Source organism: Astyanax mexicanus, chromosome 5 (genome assembly GCF_023375975.1).
Source record: "Astyanax mexicanus isolate ESR-SI-001 chromosome 5, AstMex3_surface, whole genome shotgun sequence".
Classification (NCBI taxonomy): Eukaryota; Metazoa; Chordata; class Actinopteri; order Characiformes; family Acestrorhamphidae; genus Astyanax; species Astyanax mexicanus.
Window position 1 is genome coordinate 31,339,930 of NC_064412.1, and position 24,997 is coordinate 31,364,926.

The 24,997-nt window shown below is 38.7% G+C and overlaps 1 protein-coding gene across 1 annotated transcript; it reads right to left on the reverse strand.

Annotated features, from left to right (window-relative positions):
* Positions 1-2,349: 2,349 nt before the first annotated feature.
* On the reverse strand, positions 2,350-24,872 carry ddx17 (DEAD-box helicase 17). The gene is made up of 13 exons (XM_049479323.1): positions 24,355-24,872; positions 12,908-13,064; positions 12,220-12,316; positions 11,118-11,251; positions 10,918-10,983; positions 10,221-10,362; positions 9,958-10,118; positions 9,663-9,835; positions 8,722-8,832; positions 8,451-8,512; positions 8,140-8,199; positions 4,656-4,886; positions 2,350-3,526 (listed from the first exon to the last, which is right to left on the reverse strand). The coding sequence occupies exons 1-13, from the start codon at positions 24,408-24,410 to the stop codon at positions 2,973-2,975; spliced, it is 2,004 nt and encodes a 667-aa protein (XP_049335280.1). The 5' UTR covers positions 24,411-24,872; the 3' UTR covers positions 2,350-2,972.
* Between the last annotated feature and the right edge of the window lie 125 nt (positions 24,873-24,997).

The following is a 24,997-nucleotide window of genomic DNA, read 5'->3' on the forward strand; positions in this document are numbered from 1 at the left end:
CAATGCAAAGAGGTAAAAAGAAAATGTGGCGTAACAGTGTAGTAGATTTGTTTAATGAGGTTATTATTTGAATTATGTGACAGTGACGTATGATTTGGTGTGTGATACATACCTGTCAAGTTTTAGATTTAAAAATAAGGGATATTTTCCTCTGTCCGCTTAAAGCCGTCCCACCAGCCCAACGAAGGTTCAGTATCTCTTACATTTTAAAACAGGTTTACAAAAAATCTAAAATAACCACATGTGAACCACTTACACACTACAATTAGATTATCTGAACATGTTGTGGACATTCCTACATATGTCATTCTTTTAATACAGCCAAATTAAAAACCCTTTTCTATATCTTTTTTTATTTATTTAAGATTTCATGTCTTTTTTGTAATAAATGCACTCTTTTATATGATATATTTTTTATTTATTTAATGGATTTAAAATTGAACAAAGAGTGCACAAATTCTGCAAAATGACTGTTGGTGACCTAAAAATGGTATTATGAGCTTTTACTAAAAGGACATGGACCAGATATATTCCATCAGTAAAAATGAGTCCTAAGGGGCCTACACAATAATTTTTAATTAATACTTCTTCCTTTTGATCACTCCACCCCTGATCAGTTCAGTTAATGTCGGTCCTCTCCACATTTCTAGTTAAACTGAGTCACAAGCTGTATTTTTTATTTTAAAAGGTTTAATCTGTGTGTTTTATTTCGGAGTATTTTTAAGCAGCTATCAGAAAAATCTCATCACAGTTTCCATGATTAGACTACCGTTACCTTTCTTTTAGAAAAATCGCTGCATGTATGTTTTAACATCAGCAGCTCTAACTAGCTGCCTGAACTCACAGCGAGGAGGGCGGGGCTTCCCCACACTGACCCTCCTTGCAAGCTGATTGGCTGTTTCTCCTGAAAGGCGGGACTTTCTCCTTGAACCGGCTCCACGATTGGTTAAGAGACAGAGCGGTCAGTGCCCTGTATCCTCAATAATATATATTTTTTTATTTTAATAAAATACGGGAGGACGGCGGGAAAGAGGAGTAAAATACGGTAGTTTCCCGGCCAAAACGGGAGACTTGACAGGTATGGTGTGATATGGTCACAGGACTGGGTTAGGACAAAATATTAATATTGCGCTAAATTATCAATGTCGATTATAAAAATTTGTAGTCTCCAACTGTTCATTTACGTTGTAAATGAACGTTAATAAGCAGCACTGTGGACAGTTTACACTCAGTTCAGCCTGTTTTTTTCCAAAAGTGCCCAAACAACAGATTACATATTTCCTCATTACAGAATTTTTCACGCTATAAGGCGCACTTAAAATTCTTTAGTTTTCCCAAAAAAAGCGTCAGTGCACCTTACAATCCAGTGCGCTGTGTGTATGAATGTTACAAGTCAGGTTGTAAGGAGCAGTAAAGCCACTCCGCCAAATTGCAGTGTTATTCAGGAGGTTCAGTTTAGTTTAGTAGGTGGCACTTTTCACTTTTTAGTTGGATGTGGGTGTTACATGTCTAAAATGTTTGAGAACCACTGCTATAAGGGTTATCGCATTAAGGCGCACTTAAGTTAATTTAATTAAGTTAAATTAAGTTAATTTTCCCAAAAATCGTCAGTGCGCCTTTTAATCAGTCAGTGCGCCTTATGTATGAGTTTTACCAGTCAGGTTGTTAGAAGCAGTAAAGCCACTCCTAGTTTTAGTTTAGTTCTCCAGCTCCGAGACTTAAGGGGTATTAGCATTAACCGCTAACCGCTACTTCCCAGTTCAGGTGAGTATTATCAGCCTGTAGCCTGCTGTTAACCCTGGCTAGCACTGCTGGAAAAGCATTAGCATTACCCGCTAGCGGTTAGCCGCTAATGCTAATGCTCCAGCCTCAGTGCTACAGAAATTTGGTTATCTAAGCTTACTGTAAATAAACAGAAGCGCTTTAATAAACAGTTTTCAGGAGAGAAATCTTTGTAGACTAACATTCCAGCACAGTTTTATGTACTTACACCACCACCCAGCAGCAAAACTTACTTAATTAGAAGTTCCTTATAGTGTCTCTTAAAATGCACCTTATAATCCAGTGTGCATTATGTATGAAAACAGACCAGAAAATAGATGTTCATTGATCTTACAGTGCGAAAAATACGTTTGTCTTTTTTTTATGTTAATAATGGAATAGTAATCCAAAAGTTAAAGGAAGGTCATTTGACTTACTTTGAATAGGTAATACTTTAAATGACATAAGTTAATTAAAAAGGTTAAAAATAAATATACTACATTTTTAAATGACCCTCCCAACCCGGCTTTCAGTGCAAGCATAAATCAATTGTAATGCTATTATACGTAGGTAAAGAAACTCGCAGCATTGATTTATAGATCAAAAACTTTATTAAAAGGATACAGATTCAAAACTAGATCATTCGCTTCTCTAGAACACTGGTGTGTTTACAAAAAGGAATGCCACTGATACAGTTTTAGCAGTTTTCTGTCTCTTTCTGTACTGGGCCCAAAAGAATCTGCATGCCTAAAAAAGAAATTACTATGCGATGTAATACATGCAATAGCTAAAAGCAAAACCCACAAAATGAGCTACATGCGCGAGTAACAAGGTAATTAATTAGCTGTAAGCACAACCTCAATGTGAACTGATGAAAACGAGAAAAAAAAGCCATCAATCTGTGATGAATTATAATATACACAATGAGGCGCATCAAGAGGACATTGTTTCCACAGACAACAGGAAAAAGCTGCAATCAAAGCATATTTTTTTCTGCTTTTGGCATGGCGGACATCTTACTGGCAAAGTCCTTTCCTCCACAATCCCTGGACGGGTTGGCCTGTTAAGATCATCAGGCCCAAAGCCTCATCCAAACAGAGGCAAAAGAATACAGAATACAGATACAGAAAGACACTGCATTCTAGAAGACAGCGCTCCATCATCACTCTGGCAGTGGACAGTTTCCCGAACCCCTCTCTCACTCTTAAGTTTTACTTTCTCTGTTGTGGAGGTGGTGGCGGAGGAGGAGCGAATGAGTACGGGCCCGGGCCCATGAATCCCATCATTGGCTGTGGAGGTGGAGGAAACTGCTGGGCCATCAGGGGCTGCGGACCAGCCCCAGGCTGAGGAGGAGGGGGTGGGGGCTGTCCGAATGGACCCTGAGCAGGTCCAGGCGGGTTCTGGCCCCCACCTCCGCCACTCCCACCTCCTGACTGGGAACCGCCCCCTCTGGAGCTGTACTGGCCTCCTCCGCTGCCACTGTAACCCTGATACTGGTCGCCCCCTCCTCCGCTGTAGGACGAGCCCGAGTTGTAGTTGTTACGGGTGTCCCGGCTGCGGTCCCTGTACGAGTTATTGGACGAAGACCGGTCATCACGGCCTCCCCCACCTGTGCGTCCGTCTCTGTTGTAGTTGTTGCCGCGGTTGTCTTTGCTGCCGCCGCCACTGCCTCCTACAGTGCGCATGCGCCGGTCACATTCCTCCTGATACATGAGGTTGGGGTTGTTGGCGTTAGAGCCGCTGCCACGATAACGCATCCTACCACCTGCATGAACAGTCAACAGAGGAGAAAAGATGAGAAACATGACACTCTTGGACTAACCTAAGGTAGCAATTCTAAAAAATTGCAAGTAGGGCTGGGCAATATATTGTAAATATCAACATATTCAAAACTATTTAATTCTAAGATAAGCAGTGGGACTAGGGCTGGGTATTATTTTGAAGTGTTTAATACCGATACTCAAACAATACTTTTTCAATACTTTTCTCTAAATTGTAACCGAAATATACAAAAGCGCTAATTATTCTTACATAACATATCTATTTAACAGCCGACATAAGTAATCTCATCGCATGATGCAAACAATGTTTTAAGCGCTTTATTTAGAGCAATAACAACAGCATTACTTGTGCTTAAACTATATATATTTCCCTAAGCATACTGTGCTGAATCCAGTTCAGTTTTTAAGACATCGTTTTAAATTAATTAAAATTATATTTATATTAGTGGTGTCAATCACTTTAATATTAATTATAATCATGATTATATCATGATTATTTTTTAAAAATGTTGGTTGTTCCCTGTATTTTTGAAAGGGGGTCAGTAATAATAGTTTAGTGTGGTTTAGGCCTGTCAGACTAGAATTTCATTATAAAATAAAATATATAATAAAAATATGTGTCAACAGTTTAATTGAAATTAATTTAAGAAGTAGAGCCAGACTTTAGAGCAGTTTGACATGTTTACCTCACTTTTTTTACGCTGTGTGTATGCACCGTTTTTTGGTCTGTGCCTATTTAATATAAAATTTTAATACCCAGCTCTATGTGTGGGACTAAAAAATGATCATTTTATCTGTGTGGATGAAACCTGAGAAATTACAGTCTTGTGCAGATTATGTTTTGGAGACATAGTAATTAATTTGGGTTTAATTAAAATATTCACCGTACGATTTCATCATATTGTATTATATATCAAAATTTCTTTTAAGTACCTTTTTTGCCATATCACACAGCCCTAGTTGCAAGATAGCCCAGGTCCTGACATTTCTGATGCTACCAAGTCTCAAGGGCTATGGCATCATCACAAATCAGCAATTTGTTGTTTTTTTTTCCTCTTAGTTACGATCTTTATACTAGACAATTTGTGTGTGAAATCTAAAAGATTTTCGTACCTCCTCCCCCACGTCCCGAGTCAACCAGCTGTAGAAGTTTGGGGTTGATGGCCTGCCGGGCCTCCTCCAGGACTCGGACCAGATCCCGGGCCTGGCGCAGGTTTCCAGGAGTGAAGAAAGTGTAGGCCGTGCCTTTGTTCGTGCTGCGAGCTGTGCGCCCGATGCGGTGCACGTAATCCTCAGAAGAGTTTGGATAGTCGTAGTTAATGACGAACTTTACATCTTCCACATCTTCAAGGTGTTTGGTGGGTTTCATCAAGAGAGAAATACTAATTAAAATCAGCACCAAGAATTTGTGACACAATTAAAAAAAAATCCCTATTTTAAACAAAAATGTAGTCATGGTTCCTAATGCACTAAAACATTTATATGGACATATTCACACACTATATGTACAAATGTTTGTGAACACCTCCTTTGAACCTGAACCAATGCATTGAGCTTAAATTCAACCCATTGCTGACATAAATGTGCAAACTTGTGCACACACAGCTTGTCTAGTCCCTGTAGAGAAGAACTGCCAATGGAATAGAACCTTTTTGGGGCAGATGAACATAAACCTATTGGCACTATGGCTAATTCCAGGTGTGGGCTAGAAGGGTATAAAGGCCCCCCTCCCAGTATTGAGCTGTGAAGCAGCAGGCTGACCTATCTCATTTTCTCCCCAAGTTAAAAGGCCAATTACCCAACCTTCTTATCAGGACTCCCCCATCACTAGTATTCCCATACATGTAATATCAGTCAGCCTCTAATCAGCATTATATGCAGCATTACTATGCAATGCCAGCATGCTTAAAGGAAAGCACAGCAAACCAGCTACATTATATCAGCCAACAGACACCTGTGCTAACCTACATCTCACTTTAAGTGGTAAGAAAAAAACAAGGCCAATTGTGCTCTCTCTCGGCTGCTGATGGCAAGCAGCAAGACTATACTTTTATCCATATAGTGTGTGTGTGCAGGTTAAATACACTGTGAGATCTGCCTACACTGCGACTTACCTGTATGCTTAATCCTAGAACATTAAATTACAGTTCCGTAGTAAATTAAAAGGTACTATATTTTTTAAATGCATAGTCAAAACTAAACATTAAACATGTTCATTAAACTAGCAAAATATTATTCATTCATTATACACTCTTAAAAGCAAACTTTTTTTAAACAGAACATCTCTATTTATCCAAACACTTAAGCTAATAAATCTTTATAGAACTAATAAAATAAAAACGGCAGTCTGTCCCAAAGTATAATGCAAATTAATAACTAACAAATGCAACAAATAACATTGATGCTAACATCATACTGATACTAAAGGCTCCTATTTGAACTTATATTGAAGTTGAAGTGTTACTGCAAATGGAGATCCTCAATGGGAGGAAGATTTGACATTTCCACATTGATCAAACCAATTCTTTAAACAGTCTGTTTCTCATTACGAGGGGGGAGGGGGAGGAAGCGGCTCAGACAACACTGTTATTGACCCTATCGAGTACAGTCTCCTTTTGGTTGAGGGTAAGGATGGGTGACAGCTTTGCACACGGGTGGTGGAAAACAGTGATGAAATATTTCTAATAATAGTCATTTTATATCACTGGGCACTAAAATACATCTACAAACTAGGCCTGATTGTTGTGACTAAGTCTGATTTACAGTGTATTATTGCATTATTTTAATTTTCATGAAAAAAGAAAAGCTGAAGACAGAAAGCTTGTGGAATTGGTTGTTAGGGGTTATTGGAGGGGTTGTTATTTGTTTCACCAAAGCTGTCATTATTGGGGGGCGTGGTCAGGTACTTACCCTATGTAAGGTTAGTCTCGGCTGAGATCAGTCCCAGGTCCCGTGGAGAGGCCCGAGAGGAAGAGGTTTTTGTGGGCTCACACGCTCAGCTGCCCCCCCTTCACCCTCGGCACGACACCGGCAACGCCTGGCGGGAGCAGAACCGGCTCCCCCCCCCAGTTCTCTCTCTCTCGCCGGGTTGCAGGGCCTCCACAAACCGGACCGGACTGGATCCAGCACTCAAATTTCTTTTCTCCTCTTTCTCTCTCTCTTTCTTTCGCATTTTCTCTTTGATTCGCTTTCCTTCTCTGCATCTGCCTTTCTCCCTCCCCATCTCCATCTCTCCTGGAACTATCCCAAGTAAGACTTAACAGGTTTCTAATGCTAACGAGTCCCGAGGGGCCATGGCATCATCTAAATTCATCTTTTTTTTTTAAAACGTGTGATGCCACAATCCTCCTCTGTCAAGACCTCCACTTCACCACGTTTAACTGCTGCAGTCCAGTTCTAAGAGTCTGCAGTCTGGAGGAGGAGGCTGATGTTTGGAAGAAGCTGAGGAGTGGGTTTATCCCCATCAGGCCCTGTGCTAGCGTCTCACAGAGTAGAGGGCAGCCGCTGTACCAAAATAAGCACAGTCTGCCTGAGTTGCCATTTAGTGAAGTTCAAAAAAGCCTGAAGGGAGGGGAGAGAGAACAATGATAGAGTGAGACGTACTGTGGATCTGAAAACCCAAACACAACCCACTTCCCTCTTCTTCAAATCAGGTTTTCTCCAGAAAAGAACAAAAGACAGACAAAAAAAATAAAAATAAAAAATAAAAACAACACACCTACTTCAAAGCTTCAAAACTCTGACCTCTCACAGTCATTTGCTAAAATACTCCATAAAACAAACCGTTAATCATCTGTGGCATTCCAACTTTCTCTGTTTACTTGCAAAAGACCTTGCAGCATGACTGTTCACACAGTGTGGAAAAGAAGGAGACTGGTATTAAAGACCCAGGGAAGACCCAGCATCTCCCCCAGGTCCGTGCTAGGGTCAACAGTGAGCCGACGAGCCCCGTTCCGTTTTTGAGGGACTTTTGTTTTGTTTTGTTCGTTCGTGTTTTTTTTTTTTTTACAGCAGTAACAAGAAACAGACAATAAGGCTTAACAGGTAGGTGGTGGCTTGGGAGGGAGCTTGGGTGTAAACTAAAGACCAATCCAGCAACCACTGTCTTCTTCAAGGCTGTTGGACATCCAAAATTTACACAATACCACACAAAGCAAATATATGTCAGGAAGGTAGCAAATAGGAGACATAAAGAGACAGACAACAGGAGCTGAACTGTATTGGGGGGTGTTGGGAGGTGGGGTGGGGGCATTTTGAGGTGGAGAAGGTGGGACAGAAAAAGACAGAGAAAAGGGGGAAGAGGGAGGGGAGAAGGTAAGAGAGAGAAGTCTTTTGGTTGACAAAGAAAGAAGCCAGTGACGAATATAATCACATCAGAGGGGCAAAAGGGGACTTTGGAAATGTTCCTGAGGGACGACTAATTTTTTTCAGACATGAGAAGAGAAAGTGGGGGGGCTTATAAAATAAATGAATAAAAACAGCAAACAATGCATTCACAAATAAATGTGTTTTAACTTTTAAGTGTGTTAAACCTTAGTTAGGGGTGTAATACGGTGTTTAAGAGTTATTGGATGTGTGGAAGCAATTGGGCACATACCCAGCCCACGGGAGGCAACATCAGTAGCAATAAGGATCGGAGCTTTCCCACTGCGGAACTCTGAAAAGACAGCAGAGAAAAAACATTAAGGCCAGAATTTTCTGCTCCTTCCCGGGCTATTATCTAGCACAGCTCCCAAAACGCTCATCCAGGAAATGCAGGCAGGCTTTGATTACCTGACTCAGGTGTTGCTGAGGGATGGAACAGCTGGAAGGCTATGCACAGGTGGGGGGCGTTCAAGGTCTGGTTATAGAACCCATATTCTGATAGCTATGTTATTTAAAAAAAGAAACAAACCACTAAAGCATTACCTGTCAGGACCCAGTCTCTCTCCGGCTGACTTTTGTCACCATGGATGCACATTGCTGGCCACCTAGACAAAGAGTGACAAATTGGACATCATAAAAAGTACAAAAATTACAATTGCAACATAATTACAGACATCTTTTGTTACCATAACAGGTATCATTAACAAAACAGACCACTATTATTACAGTAGTTTAAAAATATATAAGTATATAGAAATATTATGGCACTGTGTCAGCTCTAATTTCTATACATGCCCCGCTTTCAGCCTCTCACCCGTCTCTCCTCATCCTGCGCGTCAGCTCATCACAGCGCTTCTTTGTCTCGACGAAGATGATGGTCTTATTCTCCTTCTCTGCCATGATTTCCTCCATCAATTGAATCAGTCTGTGGAGAAAAATAATTCATTTCTGTGGATGCCAGTGTACAAATAAATTAAAAATAAAATTATGTAAATTAGATCTAAAGAACCCGACTCAAACTGTTTAATTAAGTTAGTAATTGGTTACATGTATTATTGAGCAGAATAAAAAATATTTTTAGGGAAAAAAATATGTGAATATTAGGGATGGGACAATATCGATAAAATACAATACAATATTTGCACATACTTGGCAGCACAAGCAACCAAAGAAACCAAAAAATTTGATATTTTTTCTTGTAAACAATTATGATAACCACTTTACTACCATTGTTTAATAAGTAGTTTTAATATTGTTTTTATAACAATTATAACAAATTGCTAGTAGTTTGTCTCAGTGGCTAGCTAACTTTCCCATTACACCTTAAATGGTGCAACAGTCTTCACCCTCCTGGTGTTGGGACATTACTATTAATAGGGGAGTGCAGCTGAGTGGGTGGGATAATCGACATAGCTAAATTAGTGAAAAAAGCAGGATAAAATAAAAAAATAAAATAAAAAAAAATTAGTAAAAGTTAATTTCAGCTCCCCATAACATTAGGCATTAATGAATGGACAACAATAATTAATTGCTGCACCACCTGCCCCCTTTCTGAAGATGTACAATGTCCTAAAGTAAACTAGTAAATCAGCAGCTAGGTTGCTGAACTTCACTATAGCGCTCCACTGCTCTAGCTATTTCTGTATTGGATGCTTAAAGGGTTGTCTCAATTCTTAGGGGGAAGATTTCACTTATAACATACTTGTAGAAAAGAAACAGGATTGGGCCTACATCTGGCCTGAAATGTGTTCTTACTTGTTGTCCTTCTCGTTCTCCATACAGACGTCCACTATCTGCAGAATGTTGTGGTTGGCACTCAGCTCCAGAGCTCCGATGTTGATCTGGACGTACTCACGGAGGAAATCCTCTGCCAGCTGACGCACCTCTTTCGGCCAGGTAGCGCTCCACATGAGCGTCTGTCTGTCCGGCTATTAGGCAATTAATAAACACAACCAGAAATTTAAAAAACGATAGAACAAGACAACTATGATCATATTTTGATGTTTGACTCATAGAAAACCTTAAAAGTACAGCAAATTACTCAACTCACCCGAATCTGATCTACAATCTTGCGTATCTGTGGTTCGAAGCCCATGTCCAGCATGCGGTCAGCTTCGTCCAGCACCAGGTAAGTGCAGCGTCTCAGGTTGGTCTTTCCTGCCTCGAGGAAGTCGATGAGACGGCCAGGTGTGGCAATGCAGATCTCAACACCTGTAGAAAACATGACCATTTAAACAGCTAAATAACAGATCTACACTGACTAGCTTACGAACTGAGGCCACTGTGGGGAGACCTGTGGAACTGTGGGCTTACCTCTCTCTAAATCTCTGATCTGTGGACCCTTAGGGGCTCCTCCGTATACACAGGTGCTCTTGATTCTAGAAGACTTGCCGTAGTCAAAAGCCACCTGCTGGACTTGCTGGGCCAGCTCACGTGTTGGAGCTAGAACCAGACACTGAGGAGAGAGAGCAAAAAAGGATTCAGAAAATCACAGCACATGTTTATTTGTATTATTTATTTCACTGTACATTAATAATAATGGCTTTGGGACAAGTTGAAGCTCAGAGTGAAGGCAAAGCAGTTAACAAGAGCTCAGGACCTCTAAAACTCCTTTAAGACAGTTGGAGAACCATTATAGGTTCTACCTCATGAATAATGCTAAGAGTTGGCAAAGTTGGCATCAAAGCAAAAGGTGCTACTTTGAAGAATCTAAAGTATAAAACATATTTTGGATTGTTTAACACTTTTTTCTTTACTTTATAATTGCATATGTTTTTCATTGTTTTAATGTGTTCAATATTAATCTGCATTGTAGAAAAACATAAAACAAGGACAAAAACGTTAAATGAGAAGGGCCGTGTCCAAAGTTTTGATTGGTATAAACTATATATAGTTACTGTAAGAAAAAAAACTTCTATTTCCATTTTTGCAGTTTTCCCATTTTCTTTCACAATCCTTCAAATAAGTAAGCCAAATTTACAGAAACACAATCTTTAGTAAGATCACTTACAATTGGACCATCCCCTCTCTCCAGGTACGGCTGGTGGTTGATGTGGACAATGGCAGGAAGGAGGTACTGTGGGACAGAAGGGTGAAAAACTTGCTCTGACCTCCAGTGACATCATACAAACAGCCTTTGAGATATTTTGAGTAAACATCCTTAAACATTTTCCTGTTCCTAATTGTGTATTTAAGGGTGCAGGTGCTTACAGCAAGTGTTTTTCCAGATCCTGTCTGTGCAATGCCCACCATATCCCTCCCACTGAGAGCCAGGGGGAATCCCTGAGCCTGGATGGCTGTTGGCTCCTTAAAATTCTGATGTAGCAGCACATCCATCACATATTCTAGAAAGACATTTCACAATAACAGTGTGTTAAATAATACACAACAGCAAGAGTGTATAAAGTATCTGCTGATCTTTTCTACAATATTGATGTGAGATATTTTATTATGAGCAGCAGAAGAAGAAGATATACAATACAGCTACTCAAAAAGGAGTGGGAAGAAGAAAACTTATTTAAACCCACCCCTTTCTTCAAAATTAACATAACTTACATAGCTTACATAGCCACTTCCCATCGACTTACATTAGATGAAACTTAACAACAGAGAAAATTAAATTTACAAATACTTAGAATCCTCTAACCTAGATACCAACAGCGATAGTAAAGAAAGTTCTAATACTATACACAAGCATCCCTCATACCAACAGTGGTAAGAGGGCAACCATACTAGTTACGGTAACAAAGAGAGAAAAAAAAAAAAAAAGAACAAAACAAACATACAAGCACATACCAACAGTGATAAGAGAACAACAAAACATGCAATGGTAAGGAAAGAAAACAATCATAATAAACAAATACCCACACTTTTTTTTTTTTTTTTTTTTTTAAAGTCCCAATCACTCTATACTGATCCCAAACCATCTTTTTATAATGTAACTTAAATTTATGAATACTTTGGCATTGCTTGTGTTTGGAGTCCAGGCTATTCCATAATTTAACTCCACATACAGACACACAAAATTTTTTTCTGGTAGTTCTAGCTTTACATGATGAAAACTTAGCAAAACCTCTAAGATTATGAGCACACTCTTTAACTATGAAAAACTTCTGAATATTACTTGGTAATAAGTTGTTAAACGCCTTGAATAAAATCTGAACTGTGTAATAGTTTACGATGTCATGAATCTTAAGTAATTTTGATTGAATAAAAAGATTATTACTATGCTCTTAAAACATATGTATATGTAAAACACATATACTACAATAAACAATTGATAAAAAAATAAGAGTGTCTACAGTTTACTCACGAGGAAATTGCGCCTGGTGAAAGTTTGTCACTGGTTTTGGGCAGCCAGAGCCTCTAACAGTGATCTCTTTCTTTCTTCTGAAATCTTCCACATCATACTGGAAAATATATAATATACAGAGAGTCACTTTGCTTTTACAGACATATTAATATCTTTATTTTAGCCTGTTCAGGTAAGATATACAGAACCTTAAGGTAATTATTAATTGCAGCCTAAATGCAATGGGAATTTAAAATAGTGTGTGGCGCAGATGTTGATCTGTAAATATTAGACATGTCCCAGATAAAAAAAAAAATCACATTATATAGACTTTTAGTACTTGCTTTTGTGAGCAGTTTTTTATTTGATATCACTGTTTTAACAGTATTTCAATGAATTCTAAAAAACAACTTGGACGTCTTTTTTTGGATGGATATATTTTTTTACTACATGGCCAAAATATTGGATCTCGACTCAATATCAGCATATACAGCAGATACTACTATAATCAAATGACTCGGATTTAGACCTGGGGCAAAACATGTGATCAGAACATGCCTAATATGTATAATACCTGTATATGAAGTCTATGTTTTATATTAAGGCCATGGAATGCCAAATCCCAACTGAAAAAAATACACAATATAAAAAATGGAATAATAAAACATTAAATAAAATTCTAACACTAAACTATTCTTCTCCATCACACCTGTGTCATACGCTGGACTTCCAGGTGCTCATTGTAGAAGTTCTTTTCAAACTTAGGCAACTCATCAAGATCCCATTTCTTCTTCCTCAGCCGATCTCCAGGATTCCCAAACTTTTTAGGAGGTGGAGGACCCCCCCTGCTGGACCCAAAACGAGGCCTATTTGGAACAAAGAAAATGAACAACAATCATTTTACTCCCGTACATCCCAAGTGACTAGCAGGACATTTCTATGTTGATTTAGATGAACTGTAGTTCCTAATCAATCAGAGAGTGATGAATTTCAATAAGTTAAGGACTTTAATATAATATACAGTGTGAGCCAGCTTACAAAGCCAAATGTCAGTCATGCTATGTCACCCATAGAGCATTTGCTCAAGTGACTAAAATTGGCAGTTTAGCAGAAATTAGTATAGAACTTACCACCCTGTGATCAATAATCTATTACTGAGACAACACTGTCCAATAGCATGGTCATGTAATGGTACTAGTTTTAGCATTTCCTTTATCATTATGGTATGTTATGTTTACTGTTTTAATACACATGAACACACATCTATATACACATAAATTTATTGCAGATCAACCCAATAAAGAACGTATATAAGAAACACCAAGGTATGGCATGCACTAATACAACACCAGGGTGTCTGCAATTTCAGAAGGCAGGTACAAAGAAAACAGAACTATAACAAGAACACATTTCATTAAACTGGAAAAGTGCAAGTGATTGGGTTTCACACAAAGTTGGAAAACGTACACCTTGGGTTAAAAGACAAGGGTGTAATATTTCATTTTTACTTTGATTATCAGATAACAATGTGTATAAATGTCCTGATCACATTGTGGATGCTCTTAAGGCTTAAATATTACAGACCAACTGCATGTTTTATTGCAAAGAGACCATAATTAAATAATCCTGTTGGTTTTAATCAGTATATTTAAAAAAAAACATCATTATAAAAATTAACATTGGGGTATAAGAAAATAATTATATCATATCGTAATACTCTGTGTCGCAATACTGGATTAAATGAAAAATAAGAAAACAAACAAACAGACACAGAACCGATTATTTATTATTAGATTAAATGTAAAGTATGGTGTTAGCATTGGGCTTTATCTATTATTTATTATTATTATTATTATTATTATTATTATTATTATGTTGTAGTTATCATCAGGGTGTGTTATGTACAATGATTTATTTTGAATTGATGATATATATATATATATATATATATATTTTTTTTTTTTAAGATTGGTGTCAGAAGTGATTCATTTTGTGTTAATCCTGGCCAGTAGATGGCAGTGTTGCACTCTGCCTTCAGATCCCACTGTAACCAATCACAATATTTATCCTTGCTTAGAGAATCATGATGTATTAATATAATCCCTGTATTGTGATAATTAGGTTACAGTTCTTGCCAATACAGAGCAGCAGTCTTTTTGGCCGGTGTTGTTTATTTAAAACGTTCGCCACAAAATAAAGCAATATGTGGCGATTTTATATTTTTATCATATGGACCATAAAAAGGCTTTACGGGGCGCTGAGTGGTCCAGCAGTCTAAGGCGCTGCCACTATGAGCAGGAGGTCGCAGGTTCGAATCCCAACTCATGCAGCTTTGCCATCAAGCTGCCGGCGTCAGAGGGAGCAAAATTGGCCCTGCTCCCTCTGGGTGGGTAGATGGCGCTCTCTCCCCACATCACTCCCAGGGTAATGTCTGGGAGTCTGTGAGCTGATGTATCGGAGCTGAGCTGCTGCGCTTTCCTCCAAGCCACTGGCTGCTCAGCAGCTCGAAAAGAAGCGGTGGCTGGCTTCACATGTATCGGAGGAAGCATGTGTTACGGTGAATTTACACTGCTCCGACGCGACAACGCACACGGTCGCACTACCCCCCTCCAACCGGTCGCATGTGGGCGTGACAAAGGCTTTCCCTGCGTCGTCCAATTAAATCGTTTTAATAAATGGGAAATGCTTTTTATATAAGCTATTATTATTTCCAATACTTAATAAATATAAATGTGTCTTTATAGATATAAATGTTTGAATGAGCTTCATTACACTGTCTAGTGAGCAGTATATAAGCTGAAAAAAGCAAACTTTTCCAATTAAATTACATATTAATATTTTAAAAACCCACCAGAGACTCCAACAATCACAGCAGCCTTTCTCCTCGCTGACAGAGTCCCTGTGAATCAGCGGGGATTTTATAAAGAACAGGGAAGCCTGAAACTTCTCTTCCAGGCTTCTCTGGAGGCTTGAAAGCGGAACTAAAATGTTTTCATGCGCTGCGCTGAGGACGCGTTACAGGCCAACACCTGCTCTCTGATTGGATAGACGCATTGCGTTGGACGGACTCATTTGCATAAAGTTCAGCTCGGCTCAACTTTTCATCGCATCGCATCCCCCGCTCTCGACGCGTCGGACCCATGATGCACCGCGCGACTGCGTCTGACGGAGGCGGCGCTTCCCATTGAAAATGAATGGGATCCGTCGCTGTGCGTTGTCGCGTCGGAGCAGTGTAAATTCACCGTTAAGGTGCTTGCACACTGAACGCGGTATGCCGCGCGGCATTCCGCTGTGCTGCCGCTCTGCTCTACGCTGGTCAGTTGCGGGTGCGTTGCGCTGCTGCTGACGCCAAGCGTCTCCTGCTGATAATAGGCGGAGTTTTCTAAAACCCATCACCTCTGTGAGCGGTGTTTTGTAGTTTTGAGTCTCTACAGCCTCTGTGGATCTGTATATGTTTCTCAGCCTCAGAACAAAGCTCTGATTCTTCTCTTCCTCCTGTTATCTCTATATGAGTGTAGGGAAGTGATGTACAGCTGAGGGGATTCACTAATCGCTATTATTAGTCTCTCGCGCACGTTTATTGTTGTTTGGACTACAGTTTCTCTCTAGTCGCGTGAGTTCACGTCATGCGTTTTCTGCCGAGGTACCGCTTGCCGCGAGGTCAAAGTTGAACCATGTTGAACTTTGCCCGCGGTAAGCGGTAGCGCGGTGGAGGCGTGGTTATGGGCGGGGAAACGCGCCGCTTTCCGCTCTGCTCCGCGGCAGCGACGCACCGCTCTACCGCTCTAGACACAATTGAATCCTATGGGGGTCAGCGTACCGCGCCGCACCTACCGCGTGCAGTGTGCAAGCACCTTTACGGTGAATTTACACTGCTCCGACGCGACAACGCACACGGTCGCACTACCCCCCTCCAACCGGTCGCATGTGGGCGTGACAAAGGCGTTCCCTGCGTCGTCCAATTGAATCGTTTTAATAAATGGGAAATGCTTTTTTATATAAGCTATTATTATTTCCAATAATTAATAAATATAAATGTGTCTTTATAGATATAAATGTTTGAATGAGCTTCATTACACTGTCTAGTGAGCATTATATAAGCGGACAAAAGCAAACTTTTCCAATTAAATTACATATTAATATTTAAAAAACCCACCAGAGACTCCAACAATCACAGCAGCCTTTCTCCTCGCTGACAGAGTCCCTGTGAATCAGCAGGGATTTTATAAAGAACAGGGAAGCCTGAAACTTCTCTTCCAGGCTTCTCTGGACGCTTGAAAGCGGAACTAAAATGTTTTCATGCGCTGCGCTGAGGACGCGTTACAGGCCAACACCTGCTCTCTGATTGGATAGACGCATTGCGTTGGACGGACTCATTTGCATAAAGTTCAGCTCGGCTCAACTTTTCATCGCATCGCATCCCCCGCTCTCGACGCGTCGGACCCATGATGCACCGCGCGACTGCGTCTGACGGAGGCGGCGCTTCCCATTGAAAATGAATGGGATCCGTCGCTGTGCGTTGTCGCGTCGGAGCAGTGTAAATTCACCGTTACGGTTTCAAGCGTCCAGAGAAGCCTGGAAGAGAAGTTTCAGGCTTCCCTGTTCTTTATAAAATCCCTGCTGATTCACAGGGACTCTGTCAGCGAGGAGAAAGGCTGCTGTGATTGTTGGAGTCTCTGGTGGGTTTTTAAAATATTAATATGTAATTTAATTGGAAAAGTTTGCTTTTTTCAGCTTATATACTGCTCACTAGACAGTGTAATGAAGCTCAATCAAACATTTATATCAATAAAGACACATTTATATTTATTAATTATTGAAAATAATAATAGCTTATATAAAAAGCATTTCCCATTTATTAAAACGATTCAATTGGACGACGCAGGGAACGCCTTTGTCACGCCCACATGCGACCGGTTGGAGGGGGGTAGTGCGACCGTGTGCGTTGTCGCGTCGGAGCAGTGTAAATTCACCGTTAGTCTTCACCCTCCTGGTGTGGTGGGGCATTACTAGTGATAGGGAGCGTCCTAATGAGTGGGTTGGGTAATTGGCCATGTAAATTGGGGAGAAAATGGGAAAAATTAGACATAAAAAAAAGGCTTTACAACAGAACGGAAAAGGTAGAAAGTTACTTCAAAAACTAAAGACACGAGGCTGAAGTTGGTTTGATATTCGCAGCTCCAGATTCGTTTGGCTCGATATTCGCAGCCTCGTATTCCCCGGCTGAAGTTGGTTTGATATTCGCAGCTGCCGCTTCACTGAACCACCGTGAACTAAAGGGAGCGTTCACAAACACCCGCTGTTTATATTAAACACCTCACAGATCAACACTGAAGGAGATAGAATGAAGAAAAGCAGTACATCTGTTTATTAACAATGTAAATATACAATATATTATTAAATATAATTTTGTATATTGTAAAATATTTATTTTAATTACTGAATTCATAATTATATATTACAATAAATAATTAAATATATATTTAATAAAATTATATTTTAAAAGCCATTGCGCTCAAAAAATATGAGGCAGATGTTCAAGTGTGATTTTGAAGAACTTTTTCATGTTGGGCCAGAACAAATACACATGATCTGAAGAGTACTAGTCTTCTACTTTAAGGAAAACCTGGAATTAGCCTGGCCCAAGCTGATTTTATACTTTAAAATGAACTGGCAACATAGCATACCAATCCATAATGCACAATTTTTTTTTATGTAAAGCTGATGTTCTAGTGTGATTTTGAAGGACTTTTTCATCTTGGGCCAGACCAAATACACATGATCTGAAGAGTACTAGTCTTCTTCTTTAAGGAAAACCTGGAATTAGCCTGGCCCAAGCTGATTTTATACTTTAAAATTAACTGGCAACATGGCCTACCGATCCATAAGGCAGAAAAAAGTTTAATTTAAAGCTGATGTTCTAGAGTGATTTTGAAGGACTTTTTAATCTTGGGCCAGAACAAATACACATGATCTGAAGAGAACTAGTCTTCTACTTTAAGGAAAACCTGGAATTAGCCTGGCCCGAGCTGATTTTATACTTTAAAATGAACTGGCAACATGGAATACCGATCCATAATGCACAAAGAAATTGAATATAAAGCTGATGTTCTAGTGTGATTTTGAAGGACTTTTTAATCTTGGGCCAGAACAAATACACATGATCTGAAGAGAACTAGTCTTCTACTTTAAGGAAAACCTGGAATTAGCCTGGCCCAAGCTGATTTTATACTTTAAAATGAACTGGCAACATAGCATACCAATCCATAATGCACAGTTTTTTTTATGTAAAGCTGATGTTCTAGTGTGATTTTGAAGGACTTTTTCATCTTGGGCCAGACCAAATACACATGATCTGAAGAGTACTAGTCTTCTTCTTTAAGGAAAACCTGGAATTAGCCTGGCCCAAGCTGATTTTATACTTTAAAATTAACTGGCAACATGGCCTACCGATCCATAAGGCAGAAAAAAGTTTAATTTAAAGCTGATGTTCTAGTGTGATTTTGAAGGACTTTTTAATCTTGGGCCAGAACAAATACACATGATCTGAAGAGAACTAGTCTTCTACTTTAAGGAAAATCTGGAATTAGCCTGGCCCGAGCTGATTTTATACTTTAAAATGAACTGGCAACATGGAATACCGATCCATAATGCACAAAGAAATTGAATATAAAGCTGATGTTCTAGTGTGATTTTGAAGGACTTTTTAATCTTGGACCAGAACAAATACACATGATCTGAAGAGAACTAGTCTTCTACTTTAAGGAAAACCTGGAATTAGCCTGGCCCAAGCTGATTTTATACTTTAAAATGAACTGGCAACATGGCATACCGATCCATAAGGCAGAAAAAAGTTTAATTTAAAGCTGATGTTCTAGTGTGATTTTCAAGGACTTTTTAATCTTGGGCCAGACCAAAATACACATGATCTGAAGAGAACTAGTCTTCTACTTTAAGGAAAACCTGGAAATAGCTTGGCCCAAGCTGATTTTATACTTTAAAATGAACTGGCAACATGGAATACCGATCCATAATGCACAAAGAAATTGAATATAAAGCTGATGTTCTAGTATGATTTTGAAGGACTTTTTAATCTTGGGCCAGAACAAATACACATAATCTGAAGAGAACTAGTCTTCTACTTTAAGGAAAACCTGGAATTAGCCTGGCCCGAGCTGATTTTATACTTTAAAATGAACTGGCAACATAGCATACCGATCCATAATGCACAATTTTTTTTATGTAAAGCTGATGTTCCAGTGTGATTTTGAAGGACTTTTTCATATTGGGCCAGACCAAATACACATGATCTGAAGAGCACTAGTCTTCTACTTTAAGGAAAACCTGGAAATAGCTTGGCCCAAGCTGATTTTATACCTTAAAATGAACTGGCAACATGGAATACCGATCCATAATGCACAAAGAAATTGAATATAAAGCTGATGTTCTAGTATGATTTTGAAGGACTTTTTAATCTTGGGCCAGACCAAATACACATGATATAAAGAGTACTAGTCTTCTACTTTAGGGAAAGCCTGGAATTAGCCTGGCCCAAGCTGATTTTATACTTTAAAATTAACTGGCAACATGGCCTACCGATCCATAATGCACAAAAAAATTGAATGTAAAGCTGATGTTCTAGTGTGATTTTGAAGGACTTTTTAATCTTGGGCCAGACCAAATACACATGATCTGAAGAGTACTAGTCTTCTACTTTAAGGAAAACCTGGAAATAGCCTGGCCCGAGCTGATTTTATACTTTAAAATGAACTGGCAACATAGCATACCGATCCATAATGCACAATTTTTTTTATGTAAAGCTGATGTTCCAGTGTGATTTTGAAGGACTTTTTCATATTGGGCCAGACCAAATACACATGATATAAAGAGTACTAGTCTTCTACTTTAGGGAAAGCCTGGAATTAGCCTGGCCCAAGCTGATTTTATACTTTAAAATTAACTGGCAACATGGCCTACCGATCCATAATGCACAAAAAAATTGAATGTAAAGCTGATGTTCTAGTGTGATTTTGAAGGACTTTTTAATCTTGGGCCAGACCAAATACACATGATCTGAAGAGTACTAGTCTTCTACTTTAAGGAAAACCTGGAAATAGCCTGGCCCGAGCTGATTTTATACTTTAAAATGAACTGGCAACATAGCATACCGATCCATAATGCACAATTTTTTTTATGTAAAGCTGATGTTCCAGTGTGATTTTGAAGGACTTTTTCATATTGGGCCAGACCAAATACACATGATCTGAAGAGAACTAGTCTTCTACTTTAAGGAAAACCTGGAAATAGCTTGGCCCAAGCTGATTTTATACTTTAAAATGAACTGGCCTACCGATCCATAATGCACAAAAAAATTGAATATAAAGCTGATGTTCTAGTGTGATTTTGAAGGACTTTTTAATCTTGGGCCAGAACAAATACACGTGGTCTGAAGAGTACTAGTCTTCTACTTTAAGGAAAACCTGGAAATAGCCTGGCCCAAGCTGATTTTATACTTTAAAATGAACTGGCAACATGGAATACCGATCCATAATGCACAATTGTTTTTATGTAAAGCTGATGTTCTAGTGTGATTTTGAAGGACTTTTTAATCTTGGGCCAGACCAAATAGATATGATCTAAAGAGTACTAGTCTTCTACTTTAAGGAAAACCTGGAATTAGCCTGGCCCGAGCTGATTTTATACTTTAAAATGAACTGGCAACATAGCATACCAATCCATAATGCACAATTTTTTTATGTAAAGCTGATGTTCTAGTGTGATTTTGAAGGACTTTTTAATCTTGGGCCAGACCAAATACACATGATCTGAAGAGTACTAGTCTTCTACTTTAAGGAAAGCCTGGAATTAGCCTGGCCCAAGCTGATTTTATACTTTAAAATGAACTGGCAACATGGTATAACGAGCCATAATGCACAATTTTTTTATGTAAAGCTGATGTTCTAGTGTGATTTTGAAGGACTTTTTAATCTTGGGCCAGACCAAATACACATGATCTGAAGAGTACTAGTCTTCTTCTTTAAGGAAAACCTGGAATTAGCCTGGCCCGAGCTGATTTTATACTTTAAAATGAACTGGCAACATGGCATACCGATCCATAAGGCAGAAAAAAGCCACTGTTCCAGTACAAGTTTGAAGAATTTTTTAATCTTGGGCCAGAACAAATACACATGATCTGAAGAGAACTAGTCTTCTACTTTAAGGAAAACCTGGAATTAGCCTGGCCCGAGCTGATTTTATACTTTAAAATGAACTGGCAACATAGCATACCAATCCATAATGCAGAATTTTTTTATGTAAAGCTGATGTTCTAGTGTGATTTTGAAGGACTTTTTAATCTTGGGCCAGAACAAATACTCATGATCTGAAGAGAACTAGTCTTCTACTTTAAGGAAAACCTGGAATTAGCCTGGCCCAAGCTGATTTTATACTTTAAAATGAACTGGCAACATGGCATACCGATCCATAAGGCAGAAAAAAGTTTAATTTAAAGCTGATGTTCTAGTGTGATTTTCAAGGACTTTTTCATGTTGGGCCAGACCAAATACACATGATCTAAAGAGTACTAGTCTTCTACTTTAAGGAAATTTTGGGATTTGCCTGGCCCGAGCTGATTTTAGACTGCACAATTAATTGGCAACCTGGTAGCACAAAAAAAATATTATTTAAAGCTGATATTCCAGTATGATTTTGGATTTTTTTTCAGACCAAATACACATCAGATGAAGAGTTCTGGTATTCTCAAAATCAATGCTTTATATTCATTATTTCTGTGCAAAATGGCTTTCATGTCATGTTGCCAATTCATTTTAAAGGATAAAATCAGCTCGGGCCAGGCTAATTCCAGGTTTTCCTTAAAGAAGAAGACTAGTACTCTTCAGATCATGTGTATTTGGTCTGGCCCAAGATTAAAAAGTCCTTGAAAATCACACTAGAACATCAGCTTTAAATTAAACTTTTTTCTGCCTTATGGATCGGTATGCCATGTTGCCAGTTCATTTTAAAGTATAAAATCAGCTTGGGCCAGGCTAATTCCAGGTTTTCCTTAAAGTAGAAGACTAGTTCTCTTCAGATCATGTGTATTTGTTCTGGCCCAAGATTAAAAAGTCCTTCAAAATCACACTAGAACATCAGCTTTACATAAAAACAATTGTGCATTATGGATCGGTATTCCATGTTGCCAGTTCATTTTAAAGTATAAAATCAGCTTGGGCCAAGCTATTTCCAGGTTTTCCTTAAAGTAGAAGACTAGTTCTCTTCAGATCATGTGTATTTGGTCTGGCCCAAGATTAAAAAGTCCTTCAAAATCACACTAGAACATCAGCTTTAAATTAAACTTTTTTCTGCCTTATGGATCGGTATGCCATGTTGCCAGTTAATTTTAAAGTATAAAATCAGCTTGGGCCAGGCTAATTCCAGGCTTTCCCTAAAGTAGAAGACTAGTACTCTTCAGATCATGTGTATTTGGTCTGGCCCAAGATGAAAAAGCCCTTCAAAATCACACTGGAACATCAGCTTTACATAAAGAAAAATTGTGCATTATGCATCGGTATTCCATATTGCCAATTCATTTTAAAGTATAAAATCAGCTTGGGCCAGGCTATTTCCAGGTTTTCCTTAAAGTAGAAGACTAGTTCTCTTCAGATCATGTGTATTTGTTCTGGCCCAAGATTTAAAAAATCTTCAAAATTGTACTGGAACAGTGGCTTTTTTGTGCAAAATGGCTCGTTATACCATGTTGCCAATTCATTTTAAAGTATAAAATCAGCTTGGGCCAGGCTAATTCCAGGTTTTCATTAAAGTAGAAGACTAGTACTCTTCAGATCATGTGTATTTGGTCTGGCCCAAGATGAAAAAGTCCTTCAAAATCACACTGGAACATCAGCTTTACATAAAAACAATTGTGCATTATGGATCGGTATTCCATGTTGCCAGTTCATTTTAAAGTATAAAATCAGCTTGGGCCAGGCTATTTCCAGGTTTTCCTTAAAGTAGAAGACTAGTACTCTTCAGATCATGAGTATTTGTTCTGGCCCAAGATTAAAAAGTCCTTCAAAATCACACTAGAACATCAGCTTTATATTCAATTTTTTTGTGCATTATGGATCGGTAGGCCATGTTGCCAGTTAATTTTAAAGTATAAAATCAGCTCGGGCCAGGCTAATTCCAGGTTTTCCTTAAAGTAGAAGACTAGTACTCTTCAGATCATGTGTATTTGTTCTGGCCCAAGATGAAAAAGTCCTTCAAAATCACACTGGAACATCAGCTTTACATAAAAAAATTGTGCTTTATGGATCGGTATTCCATGTTGCCAGTTCATTTTAAAGTATAAAATCAGCTTGGGCCAGGCTATTTCCAGGTTTTTCTTAAAGTAGAAGTCTAGTACTCTTCAGATCATGTGTATTTGGTCTGGCCCAAGATGAAAAAGTCCTTCAAAATTACACTAGAACATCAGCTTTACATAAAAAAATTGTGCATTATGGATTGGTAGGCTATGTTGCCAGTTCATTTTAAAGTATAAAATCAGCTTGGGCCAGGCTAATTCCAGGTTTTTCTTAAAGTAGAAGACTAGTACTCTTCAGATCATGTGTATTTGTTCTGGCCCAACATGAAAAAGTTCTTCAAAATCACACTTGAACATCTGCCTCATATTTTTTGAGCGCAATGGCTTTTAAAATATAATTATATTAAATATATATTTAATTATTTATTGTAATATATAATTATAAATTCAGTAATTAAAACAAATATTTTACAATATACAAAATTATATTTAATAATATATTGTATATTTACATTGTTAATAAACAGATGTACTGCTTTTCTTCATTCTATCTCCTTCAGTGTTGATCTGTGAGGTGTTTAATATAAACAGCGGGTGTTTGTGAACGCTCCCTTTAGTTCACGGTGGTTCAGTGAAGCGGCAGCTGCGAATATCAAACCAACTTCAGCCGGGGAATACGAGGCTGCGAATATCGAGCCAAACGAATCTGGAGCTGCGAATATCAAACCAACTTCAGCCTCGTACTAAAGACTACATCAAATACAGTTCTGTAGGTTGTGTAGATTACTGGGGTTATTTGGAAATTCAGAAACGGAAATACTCAAACAATCTAAATCACAGAAACTCGTTCTTACCCCCTGTCGCGTCCACGATCTCGGTCTCTATCGCCATACGAGGAACTTCCCCTCATTTTACAGAATTTTACACAAACTCCACTTTACACTGCAACTATTTAACTAATTAACCAGCCACTAAACGACTGATATTTTTATACTGTAAATTATTCAGTAAACCAACTAGAAAAATAATAAATATCACTTTATAAGTGATAACAATGAATAAACTTAAAAATAAGCTCAACTTTTAGCTGAGAACTCGGGTTTGGGTTTGTGTTTGTTGTTGTTTTGCTAACTGTTAGCTTAGCATTCTAAATTAACTACAGTCTCAATCGTGAAGCTCCTCAGAAAATCCGGCTGCAAGTCTAAAATCGACCAATGCACGAATAATAACGACCGACCAACCGAATTATTTGATTTTCTTCAAATAAAATTGATCTAAATGTAAACTTTATTCGATAAACAATTCGTCGAATTGTCAGAGTCCGACTGCTTCGCTGAAGGCCGAAGACCCGCCCCCTATCCTCCAGTGTGGTGCCGAATTCCGCACCCCGACACAAACTGCACCCCTAGGACCCAATGAGAGGGCTGTTGTTTGCGCTTGACTCAAAATTGTGTCGATTATATATTGTCGTTGTTGTCACAGAAACATCCTAACTCT

Excerpts from the sequence above, each read along its gene's own strand:
- ddx17 (XM_049479323.1), bottom strand. The coding sequence starts at position 24,410 with ATGAGGGGAAGTTCCTCGTATGGCGATAGAGACCGAGATCGTGGACGC. Across the intron at positions 10,119-10,220 it reads GATCAGAGATTTAGAGAGAG|GTGTTGAGATCTGCATTGCC; the intron begins GTAAGCCCACAG and ends TGTTTTCTACAG. Across the intron at positions 4,887-8,139 it reads TGTTGCCTCCCGTGGGCTGG|ATGTGGAAGATGTAAAGTTC; the intron begins GTATGTGCCCAA and ends AACACCTTGAAG.